General features: G+C 41.7%; 2 protein-coding genes across 5 annotated transcripts; one reads left to right on the top strand and one right to left on the bottom strand.

Moving 5' to 3' along the window:
* Positions 1-1,129: 1,129 nt before the first annotated feature.
* On the top strand, positions 1,130-20,609 carry LOC139421243 (GATOR1 complex protein NPRL3-like). 4 transcript variants are annotated; one of them, XR_011635604.1, is made up of 17 exons: positions 1,130-1,664; positions 1,765-1,834; positions 3,580-3,618; positions 4,531-4,663; positions 6,218-6,292; positions 7,808-7,961; positions 8,228-8,309; positions 8,405-8,542; positions 9,343-9,499; positions 10,204-10,310; positions 10,721-10,850; positions 11,255-11,447; positions 18,170-18,362; positions 18,901-19,070; positions 19,153-19,390; positions 19,430-19,552; positions 19,594-20,609. XR_011635604.1 is itself a non-coding variant. In XM_071171941.1 (14 exons), exons 1-14 carry the CDS (start codon positions 1,466-1,468, stop codon positions 19,064-19,066), a joined length of 1,836 nt encoding a protein of 611 aa, XP_071028042.1. In that variant the 5' UTR covers positions 1,135-1,465; the 3' UTR covers positions 19,067-20,609. The 4 variants fall into 4 exon arrangements, 2 of the variants coding, with proteins under 2 accessions (XP_071028042.1, XP_071028041.1); XR_011635605.1 differs by lacking the exon at positions 3,580-3,618 and having other exon boundaries at positions 1,135-1,664; XM_071171941.1 differs by having other exon boundaries at positions 1,135-1,664; positions 18,901-20,609.
* On the bottom strand, positions 20,606-26,321 carry LOC139421248 (DNA-3-methyladenine glycosylase-like). Its single transcript, XM_071171947.1, has 3 exons — positions 26,097-26,321; positions 21,339-21,543; positions 20,606-20,985 (listed from the first exon to the last, which is right to left on the bottom strand). The coding sequence occupies exons 1-3, from the start codon at positions 26,319-26,321 to the stop codon at positions 20,606-20,608; spliced, it is 810 nt and encodes a 269-aa protein (XP_071028048.1).
* Positions 26,322-27,385: the final 1,064 nt, after the last annotated feature.

Here is a 27,385-nt window from a genome sequence, read left to right as displayed (position 1 = left end):
GTGGAGAATGTGGAAAGCTTCAAGTTCCTCGGCGTACACATCACTGACAATCTGAAATGGTCCTCCCACAGAGACAGATTGGTGAAGAAGGCGCAACAGCACAGAAATGTGCTGAACACAACAGGCTGAAGAAATGTGGTTTGGCTCCTAATACCCTCAGATACTTTTGCAGATGCACAATTGAGAGCAAACTGTATCAACTGTATCAATTGTGGGCTGTATCAACTGCACCGCCCACAACCACAGGGCTCTCCAGAGGGTGGTGCGGTCTGCCCAACGCATCACCGGAGGCACACTGCCTGCCCTCCAGGACACCTACTGCACCCAATGTCACAGGACGGCCAAAAAGATCATCAAGGACATTAACCACCTGACCCAGGGCCTGTTCACCCTGCTATAATTCAGAAGGTGAGGTCAGAACAGGTGCACCCAAGCTGTGACCGAGAGTCTGAAAAACAGCTTCCATCTCAAGACCATCAGACTGTTAAATAGCCATCACTAGCTGGCTACCACCCGGTTACTGAACCCTGCAATTTAGAGGCTTCTATCCTATATACATAGACATGGAATCAATGGCCACTTTAATAATGGAACACTAGTCAATTTAATAATGTTTACATACTGCTTTACTCATTTCATATGTATATACTGTATTCTATTCTACTGTATTTTAGTCAATGCCACTCCGACATTGCTCATCCTAATATTTATATATTTCTTAATTCCATTCCATTCCATTCTTTTTTAGATTTGTGTATTGCTGTGAATTGTTAGATACAAATGGACTGTTGGAGCTAGGAACACAAGCATTTCGCTGCACCCGCAATAACATCTGCTAAATATGTGCATGAAACCAATACAATTTGATTTGATGTTTTATTTGGGTCTCTAGGTGATAACGTTTAAGAACCCCTGCTCTATGCATTCCAGTTGTATTAGCCTCACGTGATCATGCTGGCTCGCGAGGCTACAGTACAGATGCATTGCTACTGAATGTGAAAAATAACAGTGATGATATTAACTGGTAAAATGCGAGTTTTACAACAGGGTATTTGTTTTAGAATCGACCGATAATCTCACATAGTCACTGTAATCTCCCACCCCACTAGCGGAACTATTTTTACGGTCTACATCACATATCAGTGTAACACACAACATTGGACGGCTGAGCTGGAGTAGAGAAACAACACATCTAACATAATTATATAAGTATTCAAATATATTTTCGCCAGTATATTAACGAGTTTTGTTAAGTAGTTAATCAATGTAGCTAATGGTGCTGCGATAGCTAACGTTAACCCTAAACATTTCTTAGCTAGCATAAGCTAGTTAGCTCGGAGCTAGCTAAAGTTATATTTAAAAATTGTTGGAAAGTCTGGCAACTTAGGTTTCTTATAACCATGTGACTAGCTACAGTATTGTTAAATATTAATTCACAAACAATTTGCTAACTCGACGTTAAAATATGTACATTCATTCATCTTCATTTGATTTACAAGGCGAGCGAAAATCTATGTATAAACAGTCTGAAAATAGGTTCTTCAAATGTGGTGAAAAGACAAGCCCTATCAGTGTAATTTTGGTTACTTCGGGTAGTCGAGGGAACAAATTGCTCTTTAGGTACCCATTTCAACAGGTTTCAGATTGCACATCATCACTCACGAGTAAGTAGTCCTTCGTGTGTGTGTGACGTTATCTTGCTATGTGGTGTGATATGTAAGATTTGGTAAACAAATATTCGAATCTGATGTTTTTGCCCAATAGCAAAACAGCGAAGTCCATATGCATTGAACACTACAGGAGATATTCTTGAAGACCCAGATGGAGATTCAAGGTATTGGTCATCATATTATGTCACCTACATAATGTTTCCATGTTTAGGCCTATATCACGACGGGGAAATAAACAACATCCCTTTGAATGGGGACTGTTAGCTTTCGAAAACCCTTCTCCTTATGTAGGATTTTCAGCCATTACATTCGCCCGCATTTGACTAAACTACAATTCCGATGCTGTGTTTTAAGGTTTAAAGACGTCAATAATCATCGCTTTCGAAGCGGTTTTCGAAACGTATGCTGATATGCCCCCTATCTTTCATGTCAGCGAGAAATACTCTTTTAAATAAAAAAAGATACACTTACTTTAGTAGTTTTACACAGATCCATACACTTTGTGTGCCCCCAGTTTATGAACTACACTCCCCCCTCAGTTATCTTACACACAGGTGTTCGGAGCACGCTAGATAGCCAATTTTCACAGGTGGCGGCCAATGTCTTCCATCAACAAGCTCTGTAAACATGGAGATATGGCCGTGAGGGAACACTAACCCTATAAGGTGTGTAGTAACTTCAATAAAACATAAAAAGTATTTCTCACTGATATGAAAGATACATACATCCCTTATGTTTCCAATATAGTACCTCAGGCAATGCTTGTTAATGCAAGTGAGCAAGTGTTTGGGCTCGCAACAAAACTCCCCTAGTCAGAAGATACTATCATCAATATGTGCTAAAGTAGTTAGCATTTATGAATGGGGTAGGGGACTGTGAGAAACTGCACCAGTGTGACAGGCTTCAGCATATTCATCATACCTTTTGTTAACCAGTCAAGTTTTGCAAATGTTCATATCAGAACAAAATTAGTCAACATTTGATTAAAACAATTGCGGCATGTGTGTTGGCTAGGGTCCTATTGGCTCTGGATCACCCAAGACGGCTAGGGTTGTATTTGTGCCCTCTTGCATATTTGTCTGTGATATTACAGCATGTGTTCATGGCAATACACCCCTTATCTGTTGTTTGGAATATGTGATTATGAAAGTCACTCTATATGTGTGTCAAATAAATTTATAGATTACATGAGCTTTTTAACCTTGTTACATCAGTGTCTTTTGTTTAACATGTGGGCTTTTAAAATGTTTGCGTTTAAATTTTCAAGTGACATTCAGATAATAAGAAATGACTGGCATGTAAAATAGTGGCCACAAGACACAGCATTTAAAAAAAATATATATATATTTCAGTGACTCATTTAATTTAAAAGCAAGAATTTAACAAAAATACACATGCCTACAATTGATAGTTACCCAATAAAAGCTACAGGCCTATTTACATCAAGTTAGGCTTACTCTTTACCTATTTCAACCCATCTATGATATTAACATGGTAATTACTCTAGTAACTTGTTGTTACTTAGTTATTTCTTTGTTGTTGCATTTTAATGGAGTTGAGTCCACTAACAAAAAAAACGAATGTTGACTACTATGTAATTACAAAGCAAATGTTAAATTACTTTGTAATAACATGTTCATAACATTGTTACTGGGTTAATTATAGCATTTGTACTCCAGGACAAGAGCAATGCTTCGTGAAGCGTTACAACATTTTCCGTAATCAAGTCTTTGGTACAAAAATGAGATCAATTTGCTTTTTAAATATTTATTCAAGTCACTCTCAAGTGGTAATCTTGTTTAGCTTTTGTTTGTGATGTCCTTCTGTTGTGCATTCTGTCCAATTGTCTGCTGCATTTTTTTCCTTTTGTTTGCGTTTTCTTTTTTTTATGGCCCTACTCCCATTTCAGAGAACAAACTCCGTTAACTGATCAACAGTTGGTAGCAGGGTAAGACCAAGTCATTCTAAAACCACCTTTCTTTTGTTTACAACACCCTTGTCTTTATTCACTCCTTCCTTCCTGTTTTGTCTTGCATATATATATATATATATATATATATATATATATATATATATATAAATAAATATCCTGTGTGTGTACATATATATATACCTACGCCAACCTTAATCTCTGAAATTACTGTTTAATTATTACAGATGGAATGATTCACTGGTCTATCTTGGTAAATCCTGCATTTCAATTAAGCCTTGTTAAATGATTGCTCCAAAACCAGCAATGTAGATTCTTCAGTTCATTCAGCGTTGGAATCCACTTCATCTGATGATATTTGATTGTTGGGAAATCAATTCTGAATAGATACATAGACTTCTTCTACATGGCTAAACCAAGCAGAGCCATAATAACGTATTTCTCAGAACAAAAAACATAGTCATGATTAAGATTGGATTAGAATCTGTCCCTTTTCGGGTTTTCTGGTGGAATAATAGCTCCTGATAATGATGATATAATTTGTATTTGATGATGGGGCCAGCCTGCAGCATGAGCTATGTAAACCAGCATGAGTCTGTCACCTCCCCTTTACAAAGCCCTCACCTTCTCTGCCAGAGGGGGCTTATTCACTGTCATCTCTCCTCTCCAAGTACTATTTACACCAGCTCCTTTCAAACTGTGATCCATCAATCAGGTTGCAGGCTGATCCATGTGATTAACCTAACCCTCCTATCCATAGAAACACTATGGCTACCATTATAGGTTGATGGACTAAATAATAAAACAAAGACAATAAAACCAAATTAGATATAATTGGCACTTTCTCAGATATCTTGTTGCTCTCCCCCCTTCCTGCTCTACTCTCAGCTGGTTTACTTAGGTCTTTTTCTCCTCTCTTTCTCCAATAAGGTTCTCTGACATTATCCTCGCCACTATCTTGGCCACCAAGTCTGATATGTGTGGGAAGAAGTTTGAGCTGAAGATAGACAATGTGCGTTTCGTTGGGCACCCCACCCTCCTCCAGCATCCTCACACCATTCAGGTAAGATACTTTTTTGTGAATTTGTGATGGCCTGAGCATAATTACACATTCGCCCGCAGAGATTCTCTGTCAGTCAGTCCAGTAGTACCATGAGATCTGAACAATGACTGTATATGAATGGATGGACAAAGCCATCAGTCACGTGACACAATTCATCCCTTTGTGAAGACTCAATAGCACATTTGAAGCCAAGGAAGTCGGTTAATATGGTGTCTCATGGATACATAACATGCGCAGTTTGAGCTACTCCAGAAAGTGACGTTGCAGGCTAGCTCCGTGCTGCCCCCTCTCAATGATTATATCAAGTTGAAGGCCTACCGGGGTACTGCAGGCTTCCATTAGTCATTCAGTAGATGCTCTTCTGCAGAGCGATTTACAGGAGCAGCTAGGGTTAAGTGCCTTGCTCAAAGGCACATTGATAGATTTTTTACCTAGTTGGCTCGGCGATTGGAACCAGCAACCTTTTGGTTTTAAAATAATCAGTTCAAGGACATACATCTGGTGTAATAGAAGCAATTATTGGTACCATTCTTGTCTTAGAATATTTTCATTTATTTACACGAAGATTGACCATGAAGATTGACATTTTTCCAATCACTACATTTTCCCAATCACTATTTTCTGCAAACAATTTCTGCAGTACTGCGGTCGGCTTTGAACTTCGTGGCTTAAATGAGAGAGGGCAGTTCTTCTCCCCTCAATCTAAAACAGCAATTCTCCTTTGACTTCAAATTTCACTCTGAGACTGTGAATTCAGGTCCCTCGCTCCATCTAGTGGAAGAAGTGCCTTACATCTCAGTGTTTCACAATAATTATTTCACAATTCACAGAAGTAAGATAGAATGGTTGAATATAAGGGGTGGAGAAATCATTTGGAGTGAAATTCTAGGCAAATATTGAAATGGTTTGTAACGTAACTAAAACGTATCTAACCTAAGTAGGTTGATGATAGGTACTATTCCATTCACTGGACTACATGTAGTCTATTGGAGGGTTGAAATTTAGTGTCATGGTGAACCTGATAACAAATTACTCAACTGGTGCAGTGAATAATTTGCTTTCCATAAAGACTTATTTAATCCATGTGATTTGTATGCTGTTGATTGTATCCAAAGGGCAATTTCTCATCAGTGTGATCCCCTAAAAACCGAGCCTGAGCTGTATGTTAGTATCCTTACAAAATGGCCCTTTTCAGAAATTATAATAACAATTCATGAGCTATGGCTCTCATAGAATGTTGTTTAAAAGCTTAATTGAATACCTACTGTAATAAACCAAGCTTTAAAAAGTGCAATTATATATTTATGTATTTTTGTAATTAAGATGTTGAAAATACCAGTATAAAAGGCATGAATAAAAGGAGACATTTACAGCTGTTTATTCTTTAACTTTGTCACAGGACTAACATGAATGTTTTCACTGTGTTGTTTTATACATTTCAATACATACAATAGCAATTATTATGATTTAAATAGTGATGTGCAAAGCCATTGATCATAGTCAGAGTGATTTAGAACATCTATTATATTTATTATCTTATTTCTTTCTGTCCAGGTGTCCAAGACAGACCCCTCACCTAAGAGGGAGATGCCCACCATGATCCTGTTCAGTGTTGTGTTTGCTCTGAGGGTAAGAAAGTAATTTTTATTTTCCATAAATAGCTTTCTCTTTCCTCTTGAATATAATTATTGTCATGTCAATAATATTCCTCTTAATTTGATGAATAAGTGCTAATACTCAGGTTTGGATTAGCTAAATGTTTTCCACATTATGTGCTTATTTTACAAACACCACATTCATTGGTGATAAATACATTTTCTCTAAATAAATTAAATAAATCAGCTGGTAATTTGGGTGGGTGAGGCCAGGTCAGGGAGAGTGCTTTCTCAGAAAGGGATGGGTCTCTCGGGTGATAACATTCCAGCATGGGGTCTATCTGTGGTGGAAAGAAGGGTGAGAGCTGGGCGGGAGCATTGGGCTCTGTTTAATCACTCTACCCGGCATGGCACTACCCTCCTCTGGGCATGACTCAGCCTGGCAGACTGCTGATTCACTGGAGGCTGCCTAGCCCTGCACAGCTGAGACTGGGCGGAATGTGCACAGTCATGTTCTAACCTCATATCTGCCCAGCAACCCACCCAGCCTGTCACTCACTGGCATTTTCTATGGCTCTGCACCTAACATGAGAATGCAGAAAATTATGTCCTGCCCTTTTGACATTTTTGGAAATATGAGTAATTTGTTTAAATACATTATTGATTCATTGATTCATTTTTTTGTAATTGAGTGCCAGTAATGTCACTCAATCTCGGGTTCACCCAAAATTATTTAACTGCAAAAATACAATTTGACATGCATGTATTGATAAAATATCTGATATTATTTTTGTATAGTATGCACATTTTTTCTAAATGAGCAGTTTGGAACGAGGGTCATTTTACCAGTCAATAATAAAATAAAATAGTTATTATTGAACCTTTAAATGGATTATGCTGCTAATATTGCTGTTTTGAAGTTAGAGATTACAATATTTTAACGTCAACATGTTTTGCAGTCAGCAATGCTGCTAATACTCAGATCTAGTGATGTAAACAAACCAATATCTTGGGTTACTGACTTGCTGGACCATAGATTCCCTATTTGTTACAATTACAATGTAATAATTTAGTAGATGCTCACAATTTCAACCAAGGTGTTATAACTATTACAGATTTATAATAATCTACAAATTAATAATAAAGTACATTTTAGTAGTCAAAAATTAAAGGGATATTTTGTCAATTAAGGCCCGTTATCTACCTCCCCAGAGTCTGATGAACTCGTGGATACCATTTTTATGTCTCTGCGTGCAGTTGGAAGGAAGTTGCTACCTAGTGTTAGCGCAATGACTGGAAGTCTACACTTCTAGTCCTAACGCTAGTAAGAATTGGCTCACAACACAACCTTTTCCTTCCTTCATACTGGACGCAGAGACATAAGAATGGTATCGACGAGTTCATCTGACTATGGGGAGTTAGATAAAGAGCCTTAATTGCCACAATCTCGAAGTATCCCTTTAACCAAGTGTTGAAGTGTGGCCAGTGTTCCAGTTGCTTTGCACCAGTGTCTCATAATGCCGTCTCTCTGTCCCTGCGCCCCTTACAGGCCAACGCCGACCCGTCAGTCATCAGCTGCATGCACAACCTGTCCCGGCGCATCGCCATCGCCCTGCAGCATGAGGAGCGCCGCTGCCAGTACCTCACCAGAGAGGCCAAGCTGATGCTGGCCGTGCAGGACGAGGTCACCAACATGACCGAGAGTGAGTCACATACTACATACCCAAAACACACCACTTAGTGCTTGAGTCTAGTACCAAAAAGTACCCTCCATTAAGTACCATATACCATGAAGTACCCACTTTACTCTGATAGCATTTTACAGAACAATGCATATATTTTCCTCTCCCTATTGTTCCAAAGAAGATGGGGATGAGAGGTGTCTGTCAAAGTCTTCACATGACATGGATTTACAATGTCATGGAGAGGTCAATGTATGTGACTTGATTTTCTGTATTTTCGTTCTTAGCTGATGGCAGCCCTCAGTCACCGTTCAGACAAATCCTTCCTAAATGCAAGCTTGCCAGGGACTTGAAGGAGGCATATGACAGGTTTGTAAAAACACCCTACAAAATGATGTATTTGTGGATAGATTCTTTGTTCTTACAGTGCAGGTGTAATAATAGAGTCTGTGTTGTGTTTCTAGCCTGTGTACAACAGGGGTGGTGAGGCTCCATATCAACAACTGGCTGGAGGTGAGCTTCTGTTTACCTCACAAGATCCACCGGGTAGGGGGCAACCACGTACCCCCAGAGGCTCTGGAGCGTAGCCTCAAGGCCATAAGGTGTGTATGCGTGTGAGTTTGTCATTTTGTGAGCTACTGAACACTGTTTGTGACGTGTGGGTTACAAGTTGTAACTGACGGCAGAACTTCGTAGGCTTTCATTGTATGTGGACATTAGGTTGATCAGATCTGTATTATGGAACGTTTTACAGTAATTTTATACCAAGGCTGTGAGAGAGAAGTCTTTGTGGTAACAGTTAGCTCTTGTGGCCTGCTTCTTTATGTGGAACAATTAACTGCATCTGGTGAGCAGCTCCACCAATAATTTCCTGTAGGCCACAGCGCCACCTAATGGCATTCTTTATTTACTTCTTCTGCCTTTCACATGCTTATGTTTAGTCAGAGCAATGTTACAGCGTCTTCATCTCAAAATACTACAAGTCCAATTTTCCCTTAGTAAAACATGCATTGAAACTTAAATATAAGCTATAAAAATAGCTATATATTATGAGTATTTTCCAATAAAAAAATGAGTACATTTCTAGCTATTTAATTTACCTTTATTTAACTAGGCAAGTCAGTTAAAGAACAAATTCTTATTTTCAATGACGGCCTAGGAACAGTGGATAACTGCCTGTTCAGGGGCAGAACGACAGATTTGTACCTTGTCAGCTCGGGGATTTGATCTTGCAACCTTTCAGTTACAAATCCAACGCTCTAACCACTAGGCTACCTGCCACCCCCAATGAAGTGGCACTAAGTGTATTTTCATACACTTCATGGACTATATAGAATGTAACTAGTGATAATTAGTCATTAACATGGGCTCTGTGTTAAATGTATGTGTTGTTGTCCCCCAGGCCGTATCATGCTCTGCTGTTGCTGGACAGTGAGAAGGCTCTGCTGGCCCAGCTGCCTTTGGACTGCTCTCCTGCTCTGGTGCGCCTCATTAAGACCTGCTCTGCAGTCAAGAACCTGCAGCAGCTGGCACAGGATGCAGACCTGAACCTGTTACAGGTTTGTATGAACACCTTGTATCAGTGACACCAGCCTCGGGTTCAAATACATGGGTATTTGATTTTATTATTTTAGTACTTGTTTTCTGTGTACTTGAGTATTTTCAAATAATGTGGCTGAATAAAATACTTATTGGAAGTATGTAAATGTATTTAAAATAATTTCCTATAAATAGCCTACTATTATTTGAAAGCATTTTCAAATATTATTTTCAAATGCCTGGGTTCAATGCATAGGAGTGTATTTGAGTCAGTGTATTTTAGTATTTTTAAATGCTTTCCAAAGTGTATTTCCAAATACGTTCCAATATTCAACTACTTGTCTTTAAAAATGAAATATAAATATAATGTATTTGAAAGCAATTGAAATACCCTAAATAGTAAATACCCTAAATTTGTAGCCAGGTTTAGTTGACATCAGCCCACTTTTCAACAGGGGACTATATTTCATTGTAAGTTGCTGAACACTAACATGCTGCAATATAAAGAATTGTCAATAAAAAGAATAGCAAGTCATTACAAACTGTCCTCAATGTCACACCATGGCGTTGGTGTCATGTTGCTGTTCTCATACTGCCATCTAGTGGAGTAAATTAGGACTCTTCTTTCTCTTCAGTAATATTTCATTTCAATAGACAGGTTCTGTCCATGCCCAATAATGCATTTTCACAGTTACATTTTTGCTTCTGTTCGTTGTGTGTGCAGATCTTCCAGATTGCTGCTCACCTGGTGTACTGGGGAAAAGCCATCATAGTGTACCCTCTGTGTGAGAACAATGTCTACATGCTGTCCCCACACGCCAACATCAGCCTGTGAGTATCTGTGTGTGAGTGTTTGAACAGCCTCGTGCTCCCTTTCTCTCCTTCTCTCATTCCTTCCATGCCTCATTAACAGGGTGTGTTTTGAGAGGTGGCTAAACTAATGAACCAGACACTGTAATCTGTACATCCATTTTATACCAACATAATAAACTCATCATGAGCATCAGGGCGCTAATGTTGAATTATGATTGGCTTATGACCTAATGATTGGATGGTGAATCTATAACAAAATGTGATGTCATATAATGTTAACTCATTATTTTTGTTGACTGAATTAGATTTCCTTTGGGCCACTGTGTCCGTCTGTATTTTGTACTGTAGACTGAAAGGATTCTCTCCTGCTTGAACATTTGTACTGGGTACAATATGAAGAAGTAAGACATCTCCTTCTTCTTGCATAGGTACTCTCCATTGGCTGAGGCGTTTGGCCAGCAGTTCCCAGGTCATGACCTGCCTTCCATGCTGGCCAAGTTCTCCCTTCCCCTTTCACTGTCTGAGTTTAGGAACCCACTGGATGCTTCTGTGCAAGAGGTAGGTCTATTAGGAAATACACACGCTCGTTTTGATTAAAAGATAGCTTCCAGAAAGCTACTCAACATATAATCAGAAATGCTGATGTCTGAAGCAGAAAGAGCGTCTGGGCTCTCTCCCAGACCCATCCTGGTTTGGCCGAGCTCTCTAAGCGAAGATGATAAATAATAAAAGACATCACATCAACTCCATCCTTCTCAACATTTATTTTTCATGAGAACAGGACCAGAACACACAGCTATTTCTTGGCTCTATTTTGGGCCAGGTTGGAACCTGTCTGTCTGAAACAGATGCGCCCAGTTACAGGGTGACACTTCTTCCAGTTCCACGTGTTCAGTTATTTTCTTTGAGTGGTGTCTCTGATCCAGTTTGTCCCTTCTCCTTTCGCCTCCACCTCTGGCCAGGCCCAGCTGATCCAGATGGTGGTGTGGATGCTCCAGCGGCGCATGCTGATCCAGCTCCATACCTATGTGTGTCTGCTGGTGCCCCCCAGTGAGGAGGAGTCAGGTCTGCTGCGGGACGAGGAGCTCTCTCTGGTGGCCCGGGTGGGGGGCCGCAGCCTCAGCACGCCCAGCGCACTCAGCTTCGGATCCCCAAGTATGTGAACTGCTCCTTCAACCAGCTGTCTTGCACTCTGGGGGTGAAGTGTTGATGAAGTACGCTCTATTCTTTTTTTTTTTTTTTTAACTCTGTTTATTAAGTTTTGAACATACACACACACACAGACAAGACAAAGCAATATAAATAATACACTCAACTAGAAAAAAAAATACAAATAAAAAAATATATATATTAAAAAATTAAAGAAAAAAATAAATAAAATAAAAGCTTTTAAAAAGCTTTAAAGATACCATACTTTAGACAAGTTAAACACACCAGGCAGAAGGCTACAGAGGTTAAAGGGCAATCTATAGTACAGGGACAGAGCAAACACCTCACCATTGTTCCTGTAAGCAGTCAAGGGATAAGGGTGGAGAAATGCAACCACTCACAGAGAGTCATGGCCACAGACCGACCATCCACTGGACAAAAAAAAAGTTTACAATGCTTTAAAATAAAAAATGATTATTCATGTAGGCGTGAACAAAATGTAAAAATAACTGGGAAAAACAAGCTCACACTTCAGTCTCTGCCTGGGCAAGATGAACAAGGCATCTGCGGACCACAATCAATAAGCACATGGACCTTAATACCCCCCCAGCAAAAACACAGAGAGAAGCTCCTCCAACCCTTAAGTCACAGACTTATTTTAGTATTAATTGGGATGCCATCAGAGGATGGACTGTTTAAAGTAAGACCGGAATGGAGCCCAAGCCTCATCAAACAGTTTGGGGTTCCCACGTGAATTGAATTGAATTTTTTCTAGTTTCAGAGAGCACAACACATCCCTCACCCAATATTTATACGATGGGGGAGCTGCCATCTTCCAGTTCTGTAGTATTAGCCGTCTAGCTAAAAGAGTTGTATAAGCAACAGTGTCCGACTGGATTCTTGATAGGGGGGTACCCATGGGCAGTACTCCAAAAAGGGCTGTAAGGGGAGACGGATCTATAACAGTGTCATATATATCAGAGAAACATTTAAATATTAATTCCCAGAAACCTGACAGTTTATGACAGCCCCAAAACATATGCAACAGTGTGGCTGGTTCCACCTTACATCTGACACAGGTAGGATCAAAATCAGAGAATATTCTTCCAAGTTTGGCCCCCGACCAGTGGATACGGTGAACCACCTTGAATTGAATGAGGCTGTGTCTAGTGCTAAAAGAGGACGAGTGTACCCTGCGCAGCACAGATTCCCAGGCGTCTTCCCCAAGTTCCTCCCCCAAATCCTTTTCCCATCGAGTCTTTAAAGGCACCAGAGAAGGGTCATGCAGTAGGTCATGAATGATTGCATATACATCTGAAATTGCGCCTCTAGGAAGCTTGTTCAGCTCCAAGATGCTCTCTATAGCAGTATTCGCAGGCCTATTGGGAAATCCAGGTGTGTTAGCCCTGACAAAGTTTCTAGTCTGGAGATAGCGGAAAAAGTGGGATTGGGGGAGATTGAACTTTTCCTGCAGCTGAGAAAAAGAGGCAAATGTATCATCAAAGAATAATTGGGCTAGCGAGGAAAGGCCTAGTGAGTGCCAAATGCCAAAAGCCCCATCATTCAAAGATGGAGGAAATAAAATGTTCTGATTGATTGGGCCTGATAGAGAAAAGCCTCGGAGGCTAAAGGCTAAACGGAACTGATTCCAAATTTTAAGAGACTGCTTTACAATTGGGTTGGCACACCTTTTGCCTAGGGACACTGGGAGAGACGAGCACAGCACAGAGGAAAGTGCTGCAGGTTTACACGATTCAGACTCCATCTGGGCCCAGAGTGGTCTAGGGCCAGTAGGATCAGTCTGCAGCCAGTACAGAACGGCTCTGAAATTTGCAGCCCAGTAGTATGTCTGAAAATTTGGTAAAGCTAAACCCCCCAATGACCTAGGCTTCTGTAAATGTTTTCTACCAATCCGTGGTACCTTGCCATTCCAAATAAAATGCATGAATGTTTGATCCAGTGAAATAAAAAAAGATTTTGGAATAAAAATGGGTAAACATTGAAATAAATATAAAAATTTGGGCAACACATTCATTTTAATGACATTAATCCTTCCGATAAGAGAAAGGGGTAGCGAATTCCAAAAAGTAAAAGATTGTTTCAATCTGTCTGCTAGAGCAACAAAGTTTTCCTGAAACAAATTTGAATATTTCCTTGTCACTTTTACTCCCAAGTAAGTGAATTGATCCCGGACAATCCTAAACTGAGAACTTGTGAAAGAGCACTTTAAAGCAGCCTTGTTTACCGGAAAGAGCTCACTCTTGCCTAGGTTCAGCTTGTACCCTGAGATTGATCCAAACTTTTTAAGACCAGATAGGGCACGTGGCAATGAGGTATCGGGGTTGGAGATAAACAAAAGGAGGTCGTCAGCATATAGCGAGACTTTCTGCTCTAAGCCCGCCCTGATTATGCCTTGAATGGCATCATTAGAGCGTAGTGCAATGGCGAGAGGCTCGATTGCCAAAGCAAACAACAAGGGGGAGAGTGGGCAACCCTGTCTGGATCCGCGGTGCAAGGGAAAATAGTCAGAGGACAAGTTATTGGTCCGTACCGAAGCCATGGGGGAAAAATAAAGAATCTTTATCCACGCAATGAATTTGGGGCCAAAGCCAAATCTATAAAGGGCAGCTGTTAGGTAATCCCACTCAACGCGGTCAAACGCTTTTTCGGCATCAAGTGAGACCACCACCTCCGGGTCCTCCGACGCTGGGGAGTACAGTATATTCATAAGGCGCCTAATATTGAAAAATAAATGCCTATTTCTCACAAAGCCAGTCTGGTCAGAGTGTATTACTTGGTGCAGCAAGCCTTCCATACGGATGGCTAAAAGCTTAGCTAGGATTTTGTAATCACAGTTTAAAAGCGAGATTGGGCGATAGGATCCACATTCCAGGGGGTCTTTGTTTTTCTTTAGTAGTAATGAAATTGAAGCCTGATAAAGACTAGGCGGCAGCTTTGAAGTATTGAGGCACTCTGCAAATAGTCGGGACAAGAATGGGCAAAGCAGACCAGAAAACGTCCTGTAAAATTCGGTTGGAAAACCGTCCGGACCCAGTGATTTACCACTTTTCATTGCGGACACTGCTGTTGCAATCTCCTCAAGCGTAAATTCTTCTTCTAGACAGTCATGGGAGTCTGTATCAATTGAAGGCATATTCAAGCCATTAAAGAAGGAGTCAATCAGCGAAAGGTCTTGAGGGGATTCAGAGGTGTATAGCGCAGAGTAAAATTGTTTAAATTGATCATTGATCTCTTTATGTATAACTGTGGTGGCACCAGACGGGGTCCTTATTTGTGGGATTAAATGTGAGGCCTCGGATTTACGGATCTGATGTGCAAGGAGTTTACTGGCCTTGTCGCCTTGTTCATAGACTTTGTATCGAGCTCGCAAGAGTAACTGTTCAGCTTGCCTGGTAGAAAGCTCATCAAATTCAGATTGGAGTAGTTGGCGCTCTTTATGCAGATCAGAGGAAGGATCCGTAGCATACCTCTCATCCAATGTGGCTATGGACTCGCTCAGGTCCCGAAGTCGCTGGGAGCGAACTCTGTTTTGGTTGGCTGTATAAGAAATAATTTGGCCACGTAGGTATGCTTTGAGAGACTCCCATATGGTAGAGCAGGACATACCTGGTGTTGAATTAGTTTCTAGGAATAAGGTAATTTCAGAAGAAATGAAATTAACAAACTCCTTATCTGAGAGTAAAATGGGGTTGAGACGCCATTGATAACACCTAGGAGGTCGCTGGGGAAACTCTAGTTCAAGCACTAATGGTGAATGGTCAGAGATAACAATACTCTCGTAAGTACACTGCCGAAGGTTAGGCAGAAGTTTTTTGTCCAAAAAGAAGTAATCAATCCGGGAGTATGTTTGATGAACATGAGAATAAAAGGAATACTGTCTATCTGTAGGATGTAGGAAACGCCAGGCCTCAAACATAGCATATTTCTGAAGAAAGGATTGAATAAGTAGGGCACATTTAGATGGGCCTGTATTTGTTTGTGAGGACTTGTCAAGAACTGGGGACATTTTACAGTTGAAATCCCCCCCTAAAATCAACAAATGAGAATCTAAATTGGGAATAGCAGACAAAGGAAGAAATGAAACTTGTGTCATCCCAATTGGGAGCATAAACACTAGCCAAAACAAGAGGGGTAGAAAACAGTTCACCGGTTACTATGACGTATCGTCCCTTAGGATCAGCAATAACCTCAGAAGCTACAAAGGGAGTAGCCTTATCAACCAGAATAGCAGCACCTCTTGATTTACTATGAAAGTTTGAGTGGAACACTTGACCAACCCAGTCCTTACGCATCCTAAAATGCTCACCAGTCCTCAAGTGAGTCTCTTGTAGAAATGCAATATTTGCATTCAAACCCTTTAAGTGTGTCAACACCCTCTTACGCTTCACCGGGTTGTTAACCCCTTTGGTATTCCAAGAAATGTACTTGATCGTATTATTTCGGCCCCTCTGGGCATTCCCGTTATTCAACCCTGTCATCAGAGCATAGAATGGAAAAGCAATGAGCGCCCAAAACCCCCAGAATAACTTGTCTCAGAGTAATAATGTACGGTGGTAAATGTTTGGAAAAAGTACAGAAAAAAAAACAGAAAAAAAAACTAAAAAGACAGAATGACAACATTAGAACTGAACAATTCAACCTGCCCCCCCGCCCCCTCCCCCCATCCCAGACAATACCTCCCCAAACGAGGTACAAGCCTAAATAGAACATGTTCTCTTCGCACAGTATGTCTGTGAGAGTGCGGTCTTAAACCTAAACCCACAGTCCCGCTCTTTAAAGTCGCGTTTTGTTAGTGGATCAAGCAGCAAAAAGAAAGATTTGTATGTATTTTTTTCAAATAAAAAAAAGGCGAATCCCCTGTGCAAACGGAATGACAAAAGCACCACTTGTAGATTTATATAATTGTATTCCCCGTCTTATAACAGGCATTGAGAGAAAATAAATAAAATGTATAAAGGCTCTCAGCCAAAAATCTAATTTGAAGTAAGGAAATCGTAGTAAGACAATCAAAAATAATAGTAATTATAATAGTAGTCTAATTGAAGCTGAGACAGCTTACAACCAATCCCAAAAAACTACGTCTGCGCAACGTTGAACGTTTGCTGGGCTTAAATGACGCTCAAAACTTTTAAAATTAAAGTGAGGCCCCAGAAACCGTGTAGCCTCGGGAGACATTTGCTGTTTACTGGGTCAATGCAAACGGATGCAGTAAACAAATAACCAAAAATATTTTGAGTCACTGAGACAATGTGTAAACAAACTAAATAGGTGAGCGAGATAAGGCACGCACCCTAGATGATCAAAACATTAGATCACATCAAATAAGCCTGAATAGTTTCACCAACTATACAAGACTAGACTGTTATATCTGAACATAATTGTACCACAAGTGGGGTACTTACTATCCACAGTTCGCAAGCAACAGTTGCTAAACTATGAGCATATTCAAGACTTCTTGATATGACGTTGAATGTGAGCCATAGCCTCCTCCGGAGATTCAAACGTGTGGTCTTTACCCTCATGAGATATCCATAAACGGGCCGGGAATCGCAGTCCATACTTCACACTTGGATGGTCCCGGAGTACTCGTTTGGCCTGTCCGAAAGCTGCGCGCTGCCTGGAAACAGTGGGGGAGTAGTCCTGGTATATGCAAAAGCTCTGTCCTTGAAAGCTCAGAGTGGTATTGCGGGCTCGTCGGAGGATCTCCATCTTCTCATGAAAAAAGTGCACTCGAAGAATTATGTCACGGGGCCTCTCCCCATCCCGGGGCTTTGGGCGCAGCGACCGGTGGGCTCGATCAATCAGGGGCTTTTCATCTAAGGCAAGAACATCCTTCAGCAGCCCTGAAACGAAATCCGTGGTGCGATGCATTTCCGCGGACTCTGGGACTGATACAAGCCTCAGATTATTACGGCGAGAGAATCCCTCTAAACTCACACAGCTCTCCCTCACCTTTTTCAAATCCGCAGCTAGGCGTTTAACTTCAGCCTCCAGGGATGTAGTTAAGTCGGAGACATTAGTAGCGGAGGCCTCCAGTGCTGCAATCGTTGTAGTGTGTGACGCAGTTGTTGTTTTGAGTGATGTAATTGCCGGCACAGTCTCGTTCCGCAGGATGGTTAAATCTGCTTTTAAAGTATCAGAAACCTCCTGTATTCTGGCCTCAATCGTAGCAACCACCTGTGTTTTCATTTCAACTATCTCAGAGCGTAGTAGTTTGATGGCCTCGAGAATGTTCATTTCAGCGCCGCCAGTCCAAGCCGCGCCCCCGGGTAAAGTGTGCGTCCCCGGGCCCTCAGACTCAGGAGAGGGCGGTGATGAGAGCGGGTCTTGTAGGCCGGGTTTTCTCAGAGTCATGTTCTTGGCCTTATGTTTGGTCGACATGCTGACATTCGGAAGCAAAGTAGTCTTGGTTTTTACGGAAAGGGATCACCAAATTAATATTTGAAAATAAATACGGTTTTGCTGCAGAATTCACATAAACTTTAAGAATACCACGGGAGCAAACGGAAAACACGTCAGTCGCACATGGCGTCCCCTACCATCCCCCGTACGCTCTATTCTTATGATAGAGTATGTTTTAATATACTACCATACCTGGTTAACCTGTTCAAATGGGTTACCTGCTACAGTTGTGCCTCTAGTCAGCTCAATCAATGTCTGTCTCACTCATTCTCTCTACCCCTCACACTCTCTCTCTCTCTCTGTAGCCAGCAGTGATGACATGACCCTGACCAGTCCCAGTATGGATAACTCCAGTGCAGAACTGCTTCCTGGTGGAGACTCTCCACTAAACAGGAGGATGACCGAGACGTTACTGGCCAGCCTGACAGAGCACGAGCGCCAGGTCATCCTCAACATCCCGGCTGCACAGAGCCCTGAAGATCTGCGCATGTTTGCCAGGTAAAGTATGTCCCCTGCCCTTTACTAGTTGGCACCAAGGTGGGCTACTGTATTTCAGTGGCTGTGGACAGTGGCATAATGGCGCCCTCTATTGTGTAACAGCCAGTATGACAGGTGGGCTGGTTCATTTTGAAGGACCTGGGCTGGAGGCTCTTGTGACTCGTATATCTTCAGAACAAACATACATCTGTCAGCTTGGTCTTGTGGAGAATTAAAGGATTTTTGTTAAAAAAAATTGAACAAAATTTTGAACAAATATTTTTCTCATCCTGTCGTCATGTAAGAATATATGGGAAAGAGAATGTTATTTTTCGGTTGTGTAGCAATTGTTGAGTTGCAAAAGTGAGAAAAAGCTTGAAGGAAAACGCCAAAGCCCTAAGCAGTGAATCAATAGCGTGACTGCGTAGTGTGCAGGATGCACTAATGTGATTACTGGCTCTAACAAGTGCTGCTTCGTGCTAGATTTACTCAGCTAATGATTTGGTGGAGAATTTGCTTTAGTCTAATTTCTCTGCCTCTTGTGTGATGTTCCTTCCAGGCTGCTGCACTACTTCCGAGGGCACCATCACCTGGAGGAGATCATGTATAATGAAAACATGAGGCGCTCTCAGCTGAAGACCCTCTTTGACAAATTCAGAAGTGTTCTGGTGGTCACCAATCATGAGGATCCTGTCATCTCCCTCTTCCAGTCTCCTCTGGAGTAGAGAGGTCTGTCATCTGCCTCTTCCACTCTCCTCTGGAGTAGAGAGGTCTGTCATCTCCCTCTTCCAGTCTCCTCTGGAGTAGAGAGGTCTGTCATCTCCCTCTTCCAGTCTCCTCTGGAGTAGAGAGGTCTGTCATCTCCCACTCTCCTCTGGAGTAGAGAGGTCTATCATCTCCCTCTTCCACTCTCCTCTGGAGTAGAGAGGTCTATCATCTCCCTCTTCCACTCTCCTCTGGAGTAGAGAGGTCTGTCATCTCCCTCTTCCACTCTCCTCTGGAGTAGAGGTCTGTCATCTCCCTCTTCCACTCTCCTCTGGAGTAGAGAGGTCTGTCATCTCCCTCTTCCAGTCTCCTCTGGAGTAGAGGTCTGTCATCTCCCTCTTCCACTCTCCTCTGGAGTAGAGAGGTCTGTCATCTCCCTCTTCCACTCTCCTCTGGAGTAGAGAGGTCTGTCATCTCCCTCTTCCACTCTCCTCTGGAGTAGAGAGGTCTGTCATCTCCCTCTTCCACTCTCCTCTGGAGTAGAGAGGTCTGTCATGAGATGAAGGACCCTTTCTGAAATACCAGACGGACAGAATGATACGGACTGCTGCTGTACAAAGGCCTTATTATGGTGCTTGCTGCTTTCAGCCAACTGGATAATATTGAGGTAACTAATATACTGTACTCATCTATCAATGCACCAGAAAAAGATACTGATTTAAAAAAGCATAACTGTCTGCTCTGCTTGGGGGAATGTGAGTAAATGTATATAGCTTTTAGATGATTTAATTTGTCCCTTTGTCTCTTAGATGTTTTACGTTCAATGCATTGTTTTCAATACTACATGATTGAATAACAGTGTGTGAAGAGCTTTAGTGACACCTATAAATTGGGCAGTTTAAACACTGTACTCCACTTGAGCCTTTCCATTTGGGGGATTCCCAAAAGTGATAAATCATCTCCAACAAACACAATGTAGGAAAACAACCCCAATGCTCATTCCAGGCTGCAGGCAAGGCTGCCTCCCCCAGGGGTCTCAGTGGGAGGAAAATAATGAATAGATGCCAAACATCAGACATGCTGTTTCTGCTTTGAGAGAAGGAGCACGATGTTCCAAATATCTGTGAAATCAATGATTCCAAAATAACTTTTCAAGCAAGGACTTTTATTAAAAAACAGGTGGAAGATTGAGAATGACTGGAATGGAAATTCTAGTTGCTTTGATAGCAGGGAGGGGAGGCTAGATCAAATATTTTACAGATGTTTGGAATGTAGTTTAATCATTTGTAGCATACAAATATGGCATATTCCATATCTGTGGGATTTGTGTTTGTGCAACAATGTGTGTATCTATTGAGTCTGGATTCCCCTCGGTGCAAACATTTTGGCTTTGGGTCTTTTGCAATGATTTCCCAACAGCTAGACCAAATTACTGAAATAGCTCATAGCTGACATGTTTTCACTTGCTCTAGCATTGTCTGTAAAAAGCTGGTTATAGTTAAGAAAAAAACGGTATGTACTCATCATGGTTTGATACAATTCCAAAAATATTCCCAATTTCAACTCTCTGTCTCTCCCTGTTTGTCCACTACACTCACACAGTGGTGACCACGCAGATAGAAGCGCAGGGGTTTGGTGGCCCATTCCCCATGAGAGTCAATGCCGATCCGGCTTGCTGAGACCACCTCCCTGAGGCCTGGCTCTTGCGGTCCTATCTGGGGGTCCCTCTCCAGCCACACCTCTGGCTCTGAGGCTAGGTCTCTCCGGTCGAAGCAGCGTGGTATGTCCAGGGCCTGGCACAGCTTTGAGGGACCATTGCATAGCTCCTTGTCCTTCAGGGGCCGGGCCCCCTCTCTCCGCCTGGCTGTCCGCAGCTGCCTCATTAGAGGCAGGCCATGTAGAGGCTCCAGAGCCCGCAGAAGCACGGCAGCACCCTCCCCTAGAGAACAAACACAGGGCATGATAGAGCGGAGCCATACTGTCTCCTTCCTTTGCCCTTTCTCCAGTGTGAATGAATGGATAATAACATGGTGCAACATATAATATAACGTCTTCAATAATGAGAAACAGTTGAAAAAAAGAGCGAACTATGGCCTAATGAAAGTAACATGGGGGAGCCTGGGAGATACAACACTACTTAGTCTCTAATGAGGTGATTTTCCTACAGATAAGGCCAACACACTGAACTTTACTGCATGTGGTTTTAATGGCAGTTTGGTTTATTACTGGTGGTTTGTTCCACTGCCTTCAGGGTAAGCCTGGCTGTTGTACTGTTTTGTTGTATGGTCTTACCTTGACTGGAAACATTCATACAGAGGTAGATGCCGTAGATGGGGTACACATAGATGGTGCCAGGTTTCATAAACATCGCTGTGTTCCTCTCAGTGCATTTTCCCCCAGCAGAGTGAGAGGCCTTGTCCTCTCCTCCCAGGTAGGCCTCAGTCTCCACCACCCTCCCTCTCAGCTCAGTGCCACACGCACTCCGACGCACCAATACCTTGCAGCACAAACAAGGGATGGCCTAAATAAAGACTTTCCTTCGTGTGTGTCCTCAGTGGGTATGTCTTCAGTAGGAACTTGATCTATTGTTGTCTCTGAAGAGAACTAGACTACATGTGTGGGGTCACAATAAGCCCTGCTGATGATGTATGTGTGCCAATGGCTGTGCAACCGCTAGCTGGACTCCAATGTTGTTACAGGAACACAGAAACAACACACATTTTCCCACCATGTTTATCTAGGTCATTCAACTCAAGAAGTGAAAAAATGATTGTCTATCAACAATGACAAGCCACCAGGGTCTGCCAATCTAGATGGAAAATGACTGATGATAATAGCAGATGATATTGCCACTCCTATTTGCCACATCTTCAATTTAAACCTACTAGAGAGCGTGTGCCCTCAGGCCTGGAGAATAGTAAAGCCCCCTTTACTGACTCAAATAGCCGATCAATCAGCCTGTTACCAACCCTAAGTAAAGTTCTGGGAAAAATGGTATTTTACAGTAAACAGACTTTCAGCATGCTTATAGGGATGGACACTCAACAAGCCCAGCACTTACACAAATGACTGATGATTGGCTGAGAGAAATTGATAAAATGATTGTGGGGGCTGTCTTGTTAGACTTTAGTGCAGCTTTTGACATTATCGATCATAGTCTGCTGCTGGAAAAGCGTATGTGTTATGGCTTTACACCCCCTGCTATAATGTGGATAAAGAGTTACTTGTCTTAATGGAAGCCTATCAAATATAATCCAGTTAGAATCAGGAATTTTTAATAACAACATGCCACTGACTGAGTAAAGCCAGAGTGTCTATGTATGCGGATGACTCAACACTATACACGTCAGCTACTACAGCGACTGAAATGACTGCAACACTCAACAAAGAGCTGCAGTTAGTTTCAGAGTGGGTGGCAAGGAATAAGTTAGCCCTAAATATTTCTAAAACTAAAAGCATTGTATTTGGAACAAAACACCCACTAAACCCTAAACCTCAACTAAATATTGTCATAAATAATGTGTAAATTGAGCAAGTTGAGATGACTAAACTGCTTGGAGTAAAACTAGATTGTAAAATACCATAGTGAAAACATATTGATGCAGTAGTAGCTAAGATGGGGAGAAGTCTGTCTATAATAAAGCGATGCTCTGCCTTCTTAACACTTAACACAATAAGGCAGGTCCTTACAGGCCCTAATTTTGTCGCACCTTGACTACTGTTCAGTCGAGTGGTCGGGTGCCACAAAAAAATTCAATTGGCTCAGAACAGGACAGCACAGCTGGCCCTTGGATGTACAAAGAGAGCTAATATTAATAATATGCATGTCAATCTCTCCTGACTGAAAGATTGACTTCATCACTACTTTTATTTATGAGAGGTATTGACATGTTGAATGCACCGAACTGTCTGTCTAAACTACTGGCACACAGCTCGGACACCCATGCATACCCCACAAGACATGCCACAAGAGGTCTCTTCACAGTCCCCAAGTCCAGAACAGACTATTGGAGGCACACAGTACTACATAGAGCCATGACTACATGGAACTCTATTCCACATCAAGTAACTGACGCAAGCAGTACAATTCAATTTTAAAAACAGATTTAAAAAACCCTTATGGAACAGCAGGACTGTGAAGCAACACAAACATTGGCACAGACACATGCATACACACAAAATAACATACACACTATACATACAGTGGGGCAAAAAAGTATTTAGTCAGCCACCAATTGTGCAAGTCCTCCCACTTAAAAAGATGAGAGAGGCCTGTAATTTTCATCATAGGTACACTTCAACTATGACGGACAAAATGAGAAAATAAAATCCAGAAAATCACATTATAGGATTTTTAATTAATTTATTTGCAAATTATGGTGTAAAATAAGTATTTGGTCACCTACAAACAAGCAAGATTTCTGGCTCTCACAGACCTGTAACAACTTCTTTAAGAGGCTCCTCTGTCCTCCACTCGTTACCTGTATTAATGGCACCTGTTTGAACTTGTTATCAGTATAAAAGACACCTGTCCACAACCTCAAACAGTCACACTCCAAACTCCACTATGGCCAAGACCAAAGAGCTGTCAAAGGACACCAGAAACAAAATTGTAGACCTGTACCAGGCTGGGAAGACTGAATCTGCAATAGGTAAGCAGCTTGGTTTGAAGAAATCAACTGTGGGAGCAATTATTAGGAAATGGAAGACATACAAGACCACTGATAATCTCCCTCGATCTGGGGCCCCACGCAAGATCTCACCCCGTGGGGTCAAAATGATCACAAGAACGGTGAGCAAAAATCCCAGAACCACACGGGGGGACCTAGTGAATGACCTGCAGAGAGCTGGGACCAAAGTAACAAAGCCTACCACCAGTAACACACTACGCCGGCAGGGACTCAAATCCTGCAGTGCCAGACGTGTCCCCCTGCTTAAGCCAGTACATGTCCAGGCCCGTCTGAAGTTTGCTAGAGAGCATTTGGATGATCCAGAAGAAGATTGGGAGAATGTCATATGGTCAGATGAAACCAAAATGTAACTTTTTGGTAAAAACTCAACTCGTCGTGTTTGGAGGACAAAGAATGCTGAGTTGCATCCAAAGAACACCATACCTACTGTGAAGCATGGGGGTGGAAACATCATGCTTTGGGGCTGTTTTTATGCAAAGGGACCAGGACGACTGATCCATGTAAAGGAAAGAATGAATGGGGCCATGTATCGTGAGATTTTGAGTGAAAACCTCCTTCCATCAGCAAGGGCATTGAAGATGAAACGTGGCTGGGTCTTTCAGCATGACACTGATCCCAAACACACCACCCGGGCAACGAAGGGGTGGCTTCGTAAGAAGCATTTCAAGGTCCTGGAGTGGCCTAGCCAGTCTCCAGATCTCAACCCCATAGAAAATCTTTGGAGGGAGTTGAAAGTCCGTGTTGCCCAGCAACAGCCCCAAAACATCACTGCTCTAGAGGAGATCTGCATGGAGGAATGGGCCAAAATACCAGCCAGCAACAGTGTGTGAAAACCTTGTGAAGACTTACAGAAAACGTTTGACCTCTGTCATTGCCAACAAAGGGTATATAACAAAGTATGGAGAAACTTTTGTTATTGACCAATTCATTAAAAATCCTACAATGTGATTTTCAGGATTTTTTTTCTCTCATTTTGTCTGTGATAGTTGAAGTGTACTTATGATGAAAAGTACAGGCCTCATCTTTTTAAGTGGGAGAACTTGCACAATTGGTGGCTGACTAAATACTTTTTTTGCCCCACTGTACACATGGATTTATTACTGTAGATATGTGGTAGTGGTGGAGTAGGGGTCTGAGGATGCACAGTGTGTTGTAAAATCTGTGAATGTATTGCAATGTTTTAAAATTGTATAAACTGCCTTAATTTTGCTGGACCCCAGGAAGAGTAGCTGCTGCTTTGGCAGCACCTTATGGGGATCCATAATAAATACAAAATCAACAGAGGCCATGAGACTCCATTGAGAAGGCATTTAGTATAGGTGTTGCTGGGGGGGACAAAGTAGTATAAAATGAGGTTAATGTGAGAAGGAAAACAATATTTCTCTACAAGATAAGTCCTCTCCCATCAGTTGTTTGGATCTCAGTCAGCACCAACTACTCAGAGTCAGAGGGTTTCTTTCAGTGCCATTGAAAGAAGTCACCATTGAGGAGAGCAATTATTTCAGCATTGAGCAAAGGACTGTTCACAAACCACACAGTGTTCTGAGGCAGTGTGTGCTGGAAGGCTGGTGGAATGCATGATCACACCGGGGGGAACCAAGCTTCTCTGACAATTAACAACCAGCCCGGAAGCCTTGCCACATGATAATGGCTTTCATACTTTTTATTACAGCCTTCCTGTAAACTGGTCCAGACTTAGCTTAATTAAACACAAACATGCACAGGATTCAGCCACTGGAGGGCTTAAAAAGAAGCAAAGTGCAAAGGAGTCATGGCTCTGATTATTAATAGTAACTCTGCATACCAAGCACTTCCTGGCTTTGAAATTTACTGGTCGTTTGAATGCAAGCACAGTGTTTCTGTTCAGGATTAAAATAGATGACCTTTCCAACTCTTAGTTGCAACAATAATCCTTAGAGGTGACTACAGATTGTTACACCAGATAATCATTTTTGTTTTTCCATTTGTGTTCCATGAAGTAATCCAACAATATGTACTCTACCATCTTGTCTATTTCAAGTCTTCTCTCATTGATCGAGACAGGTGTCTGTCCTTCATGACATGAGCACCTTGGGGGGACACCCACCAGTCTTGATCAATGAGAAAAGACTTGAAATAGACAAGATGGTAGCGTACATATTGTTGGATTACTTCATGGAGCAAAAAAAGTTCAATCACATTATCTGGTGTAACAATCTGTAGCTATATCAGGGGTAGACATTAGTCCACAAAGAGCCCCCTTCCCATCACGAGGGCTGCCCTAGTCATAGGCCTAGCTACTGTGTTATAACCTATATCTGATCAAGGGTTATTCAACAGCGGTTTGGGTTACAATGATGTTTGATTCTAGGGAACGTACCTTGCCCAGGAATGCTTTAGCCAAACTTATACAGGGCTGGTCGAAGAACTCTTCTCCAAGCCTTTGAGGGTCCCCCTCCTTGGAGAAGTACTGACTCTTCACTGTCCCTGGTTTAACATCACCGCTCTCATGGTCGGTAGACCTCACCTGTCTCAGTGACACGCCCTTTTTTACTTGGTCCTCGGACTCAGGTACGGATATTTGCGTCCTCTTTCGTCCTGACATTGCTTGATGTACCCGAGCTTGTAATCGAGTAAAATAGCTACCTAGCCAGAGAAACTTATAACTAACGTGTTCGTCTGTGAACTAAGGCTAAAAACATTAACTAGCTAAGTTAGTATTTTGGTTTTGTTGCAACGATTTAGGGTTGTTGAGGCACATTTATGTTAGCCAGAACATACAGACCTATTCAGTATGCAACATCAATAACGTCCGTTTCCTATGTATTAATCTGAAATTGGTTTTGCACCCACAAATGATTTGTTATAGGAAATATTTGTCAAAATCCGGTTTGGCTTGCTAGCTGTATCGCTTGGGATGCTGGGACTTCTGCTGCGTTGACAACTAAGTGGGAAGGTGGTAATTACCAGTTGTGAAGTCGTAAAAACGAGTTCGGTGCATTCACGTGCTTTGAACTTGTTGAGACCATCGACAAAAAAGTACAGCTATCATGCTCGCAAACAAATTATAGTGTTAAAAAAACACATGAATAGATTGCTTTCTATAAATACTGTTTTGTTGTTGCATTTTACTGCCGAAAATGCTGTTATTGAGACCATTTCCTTAATATTTGACGTCAGAGTTCAGCATGTGTGAGAAATCGGAGCTCAAGATGGTACACGAGTTTACCACTAGTAATTACCAGTTGTAGGTTCGTTCAACTGGATTTTTACCAGCGTGGTAAATACCAGCTTCCCACTTGGTTATAAATGCAGCATTTTCTTTTGATTCCTCTTAAAGGGACCACACACATCAGATGAACAAATTCAATCACAAAATGTACTTATAAAATGTGCTCTTTTACATAGAGAATTTAATTTACTTGAAGTAAATTATATGATTGAATGGCGGGGGGAAATATATTATAATTTCCAATTTTTCTCATTCTACTTCTTTATTTTCTATTTTGTTCTTACAGCAACTCACAAAATAAAATAACTATTTAGGCTAACCTAGCTACATTAACAAGTGGTTGTGCAATTATACATTGTAAATCTATGCTTACAGGCACAGCAGATCAGCCACTTACAGGGGACCTATAGGGGATGTTTCAAATGAGTGACTTGACC

Source organism: Oncorhynchus clarkii, chromosome 12 (genome assembly GCF_045791955.1).
Source record: "Oncorhynchus clarkii lewisi isolate Uvic-CL-2024 chromosome 12, UVic_Ocla_1.0, whole genome shotgun sequence".
In the NCBI taxonomy this organism is placed as follows: domain Eukaryota; kingdom Metazoa; phylum Chordata; class Actinopteri; order Salmoniformes; family Salmonidae; genus Oncorhynchus; species Oncorhynchus clarkii.
This window is presented reverse-complemented; position numbering and strand designations above follow the sequence as displayed.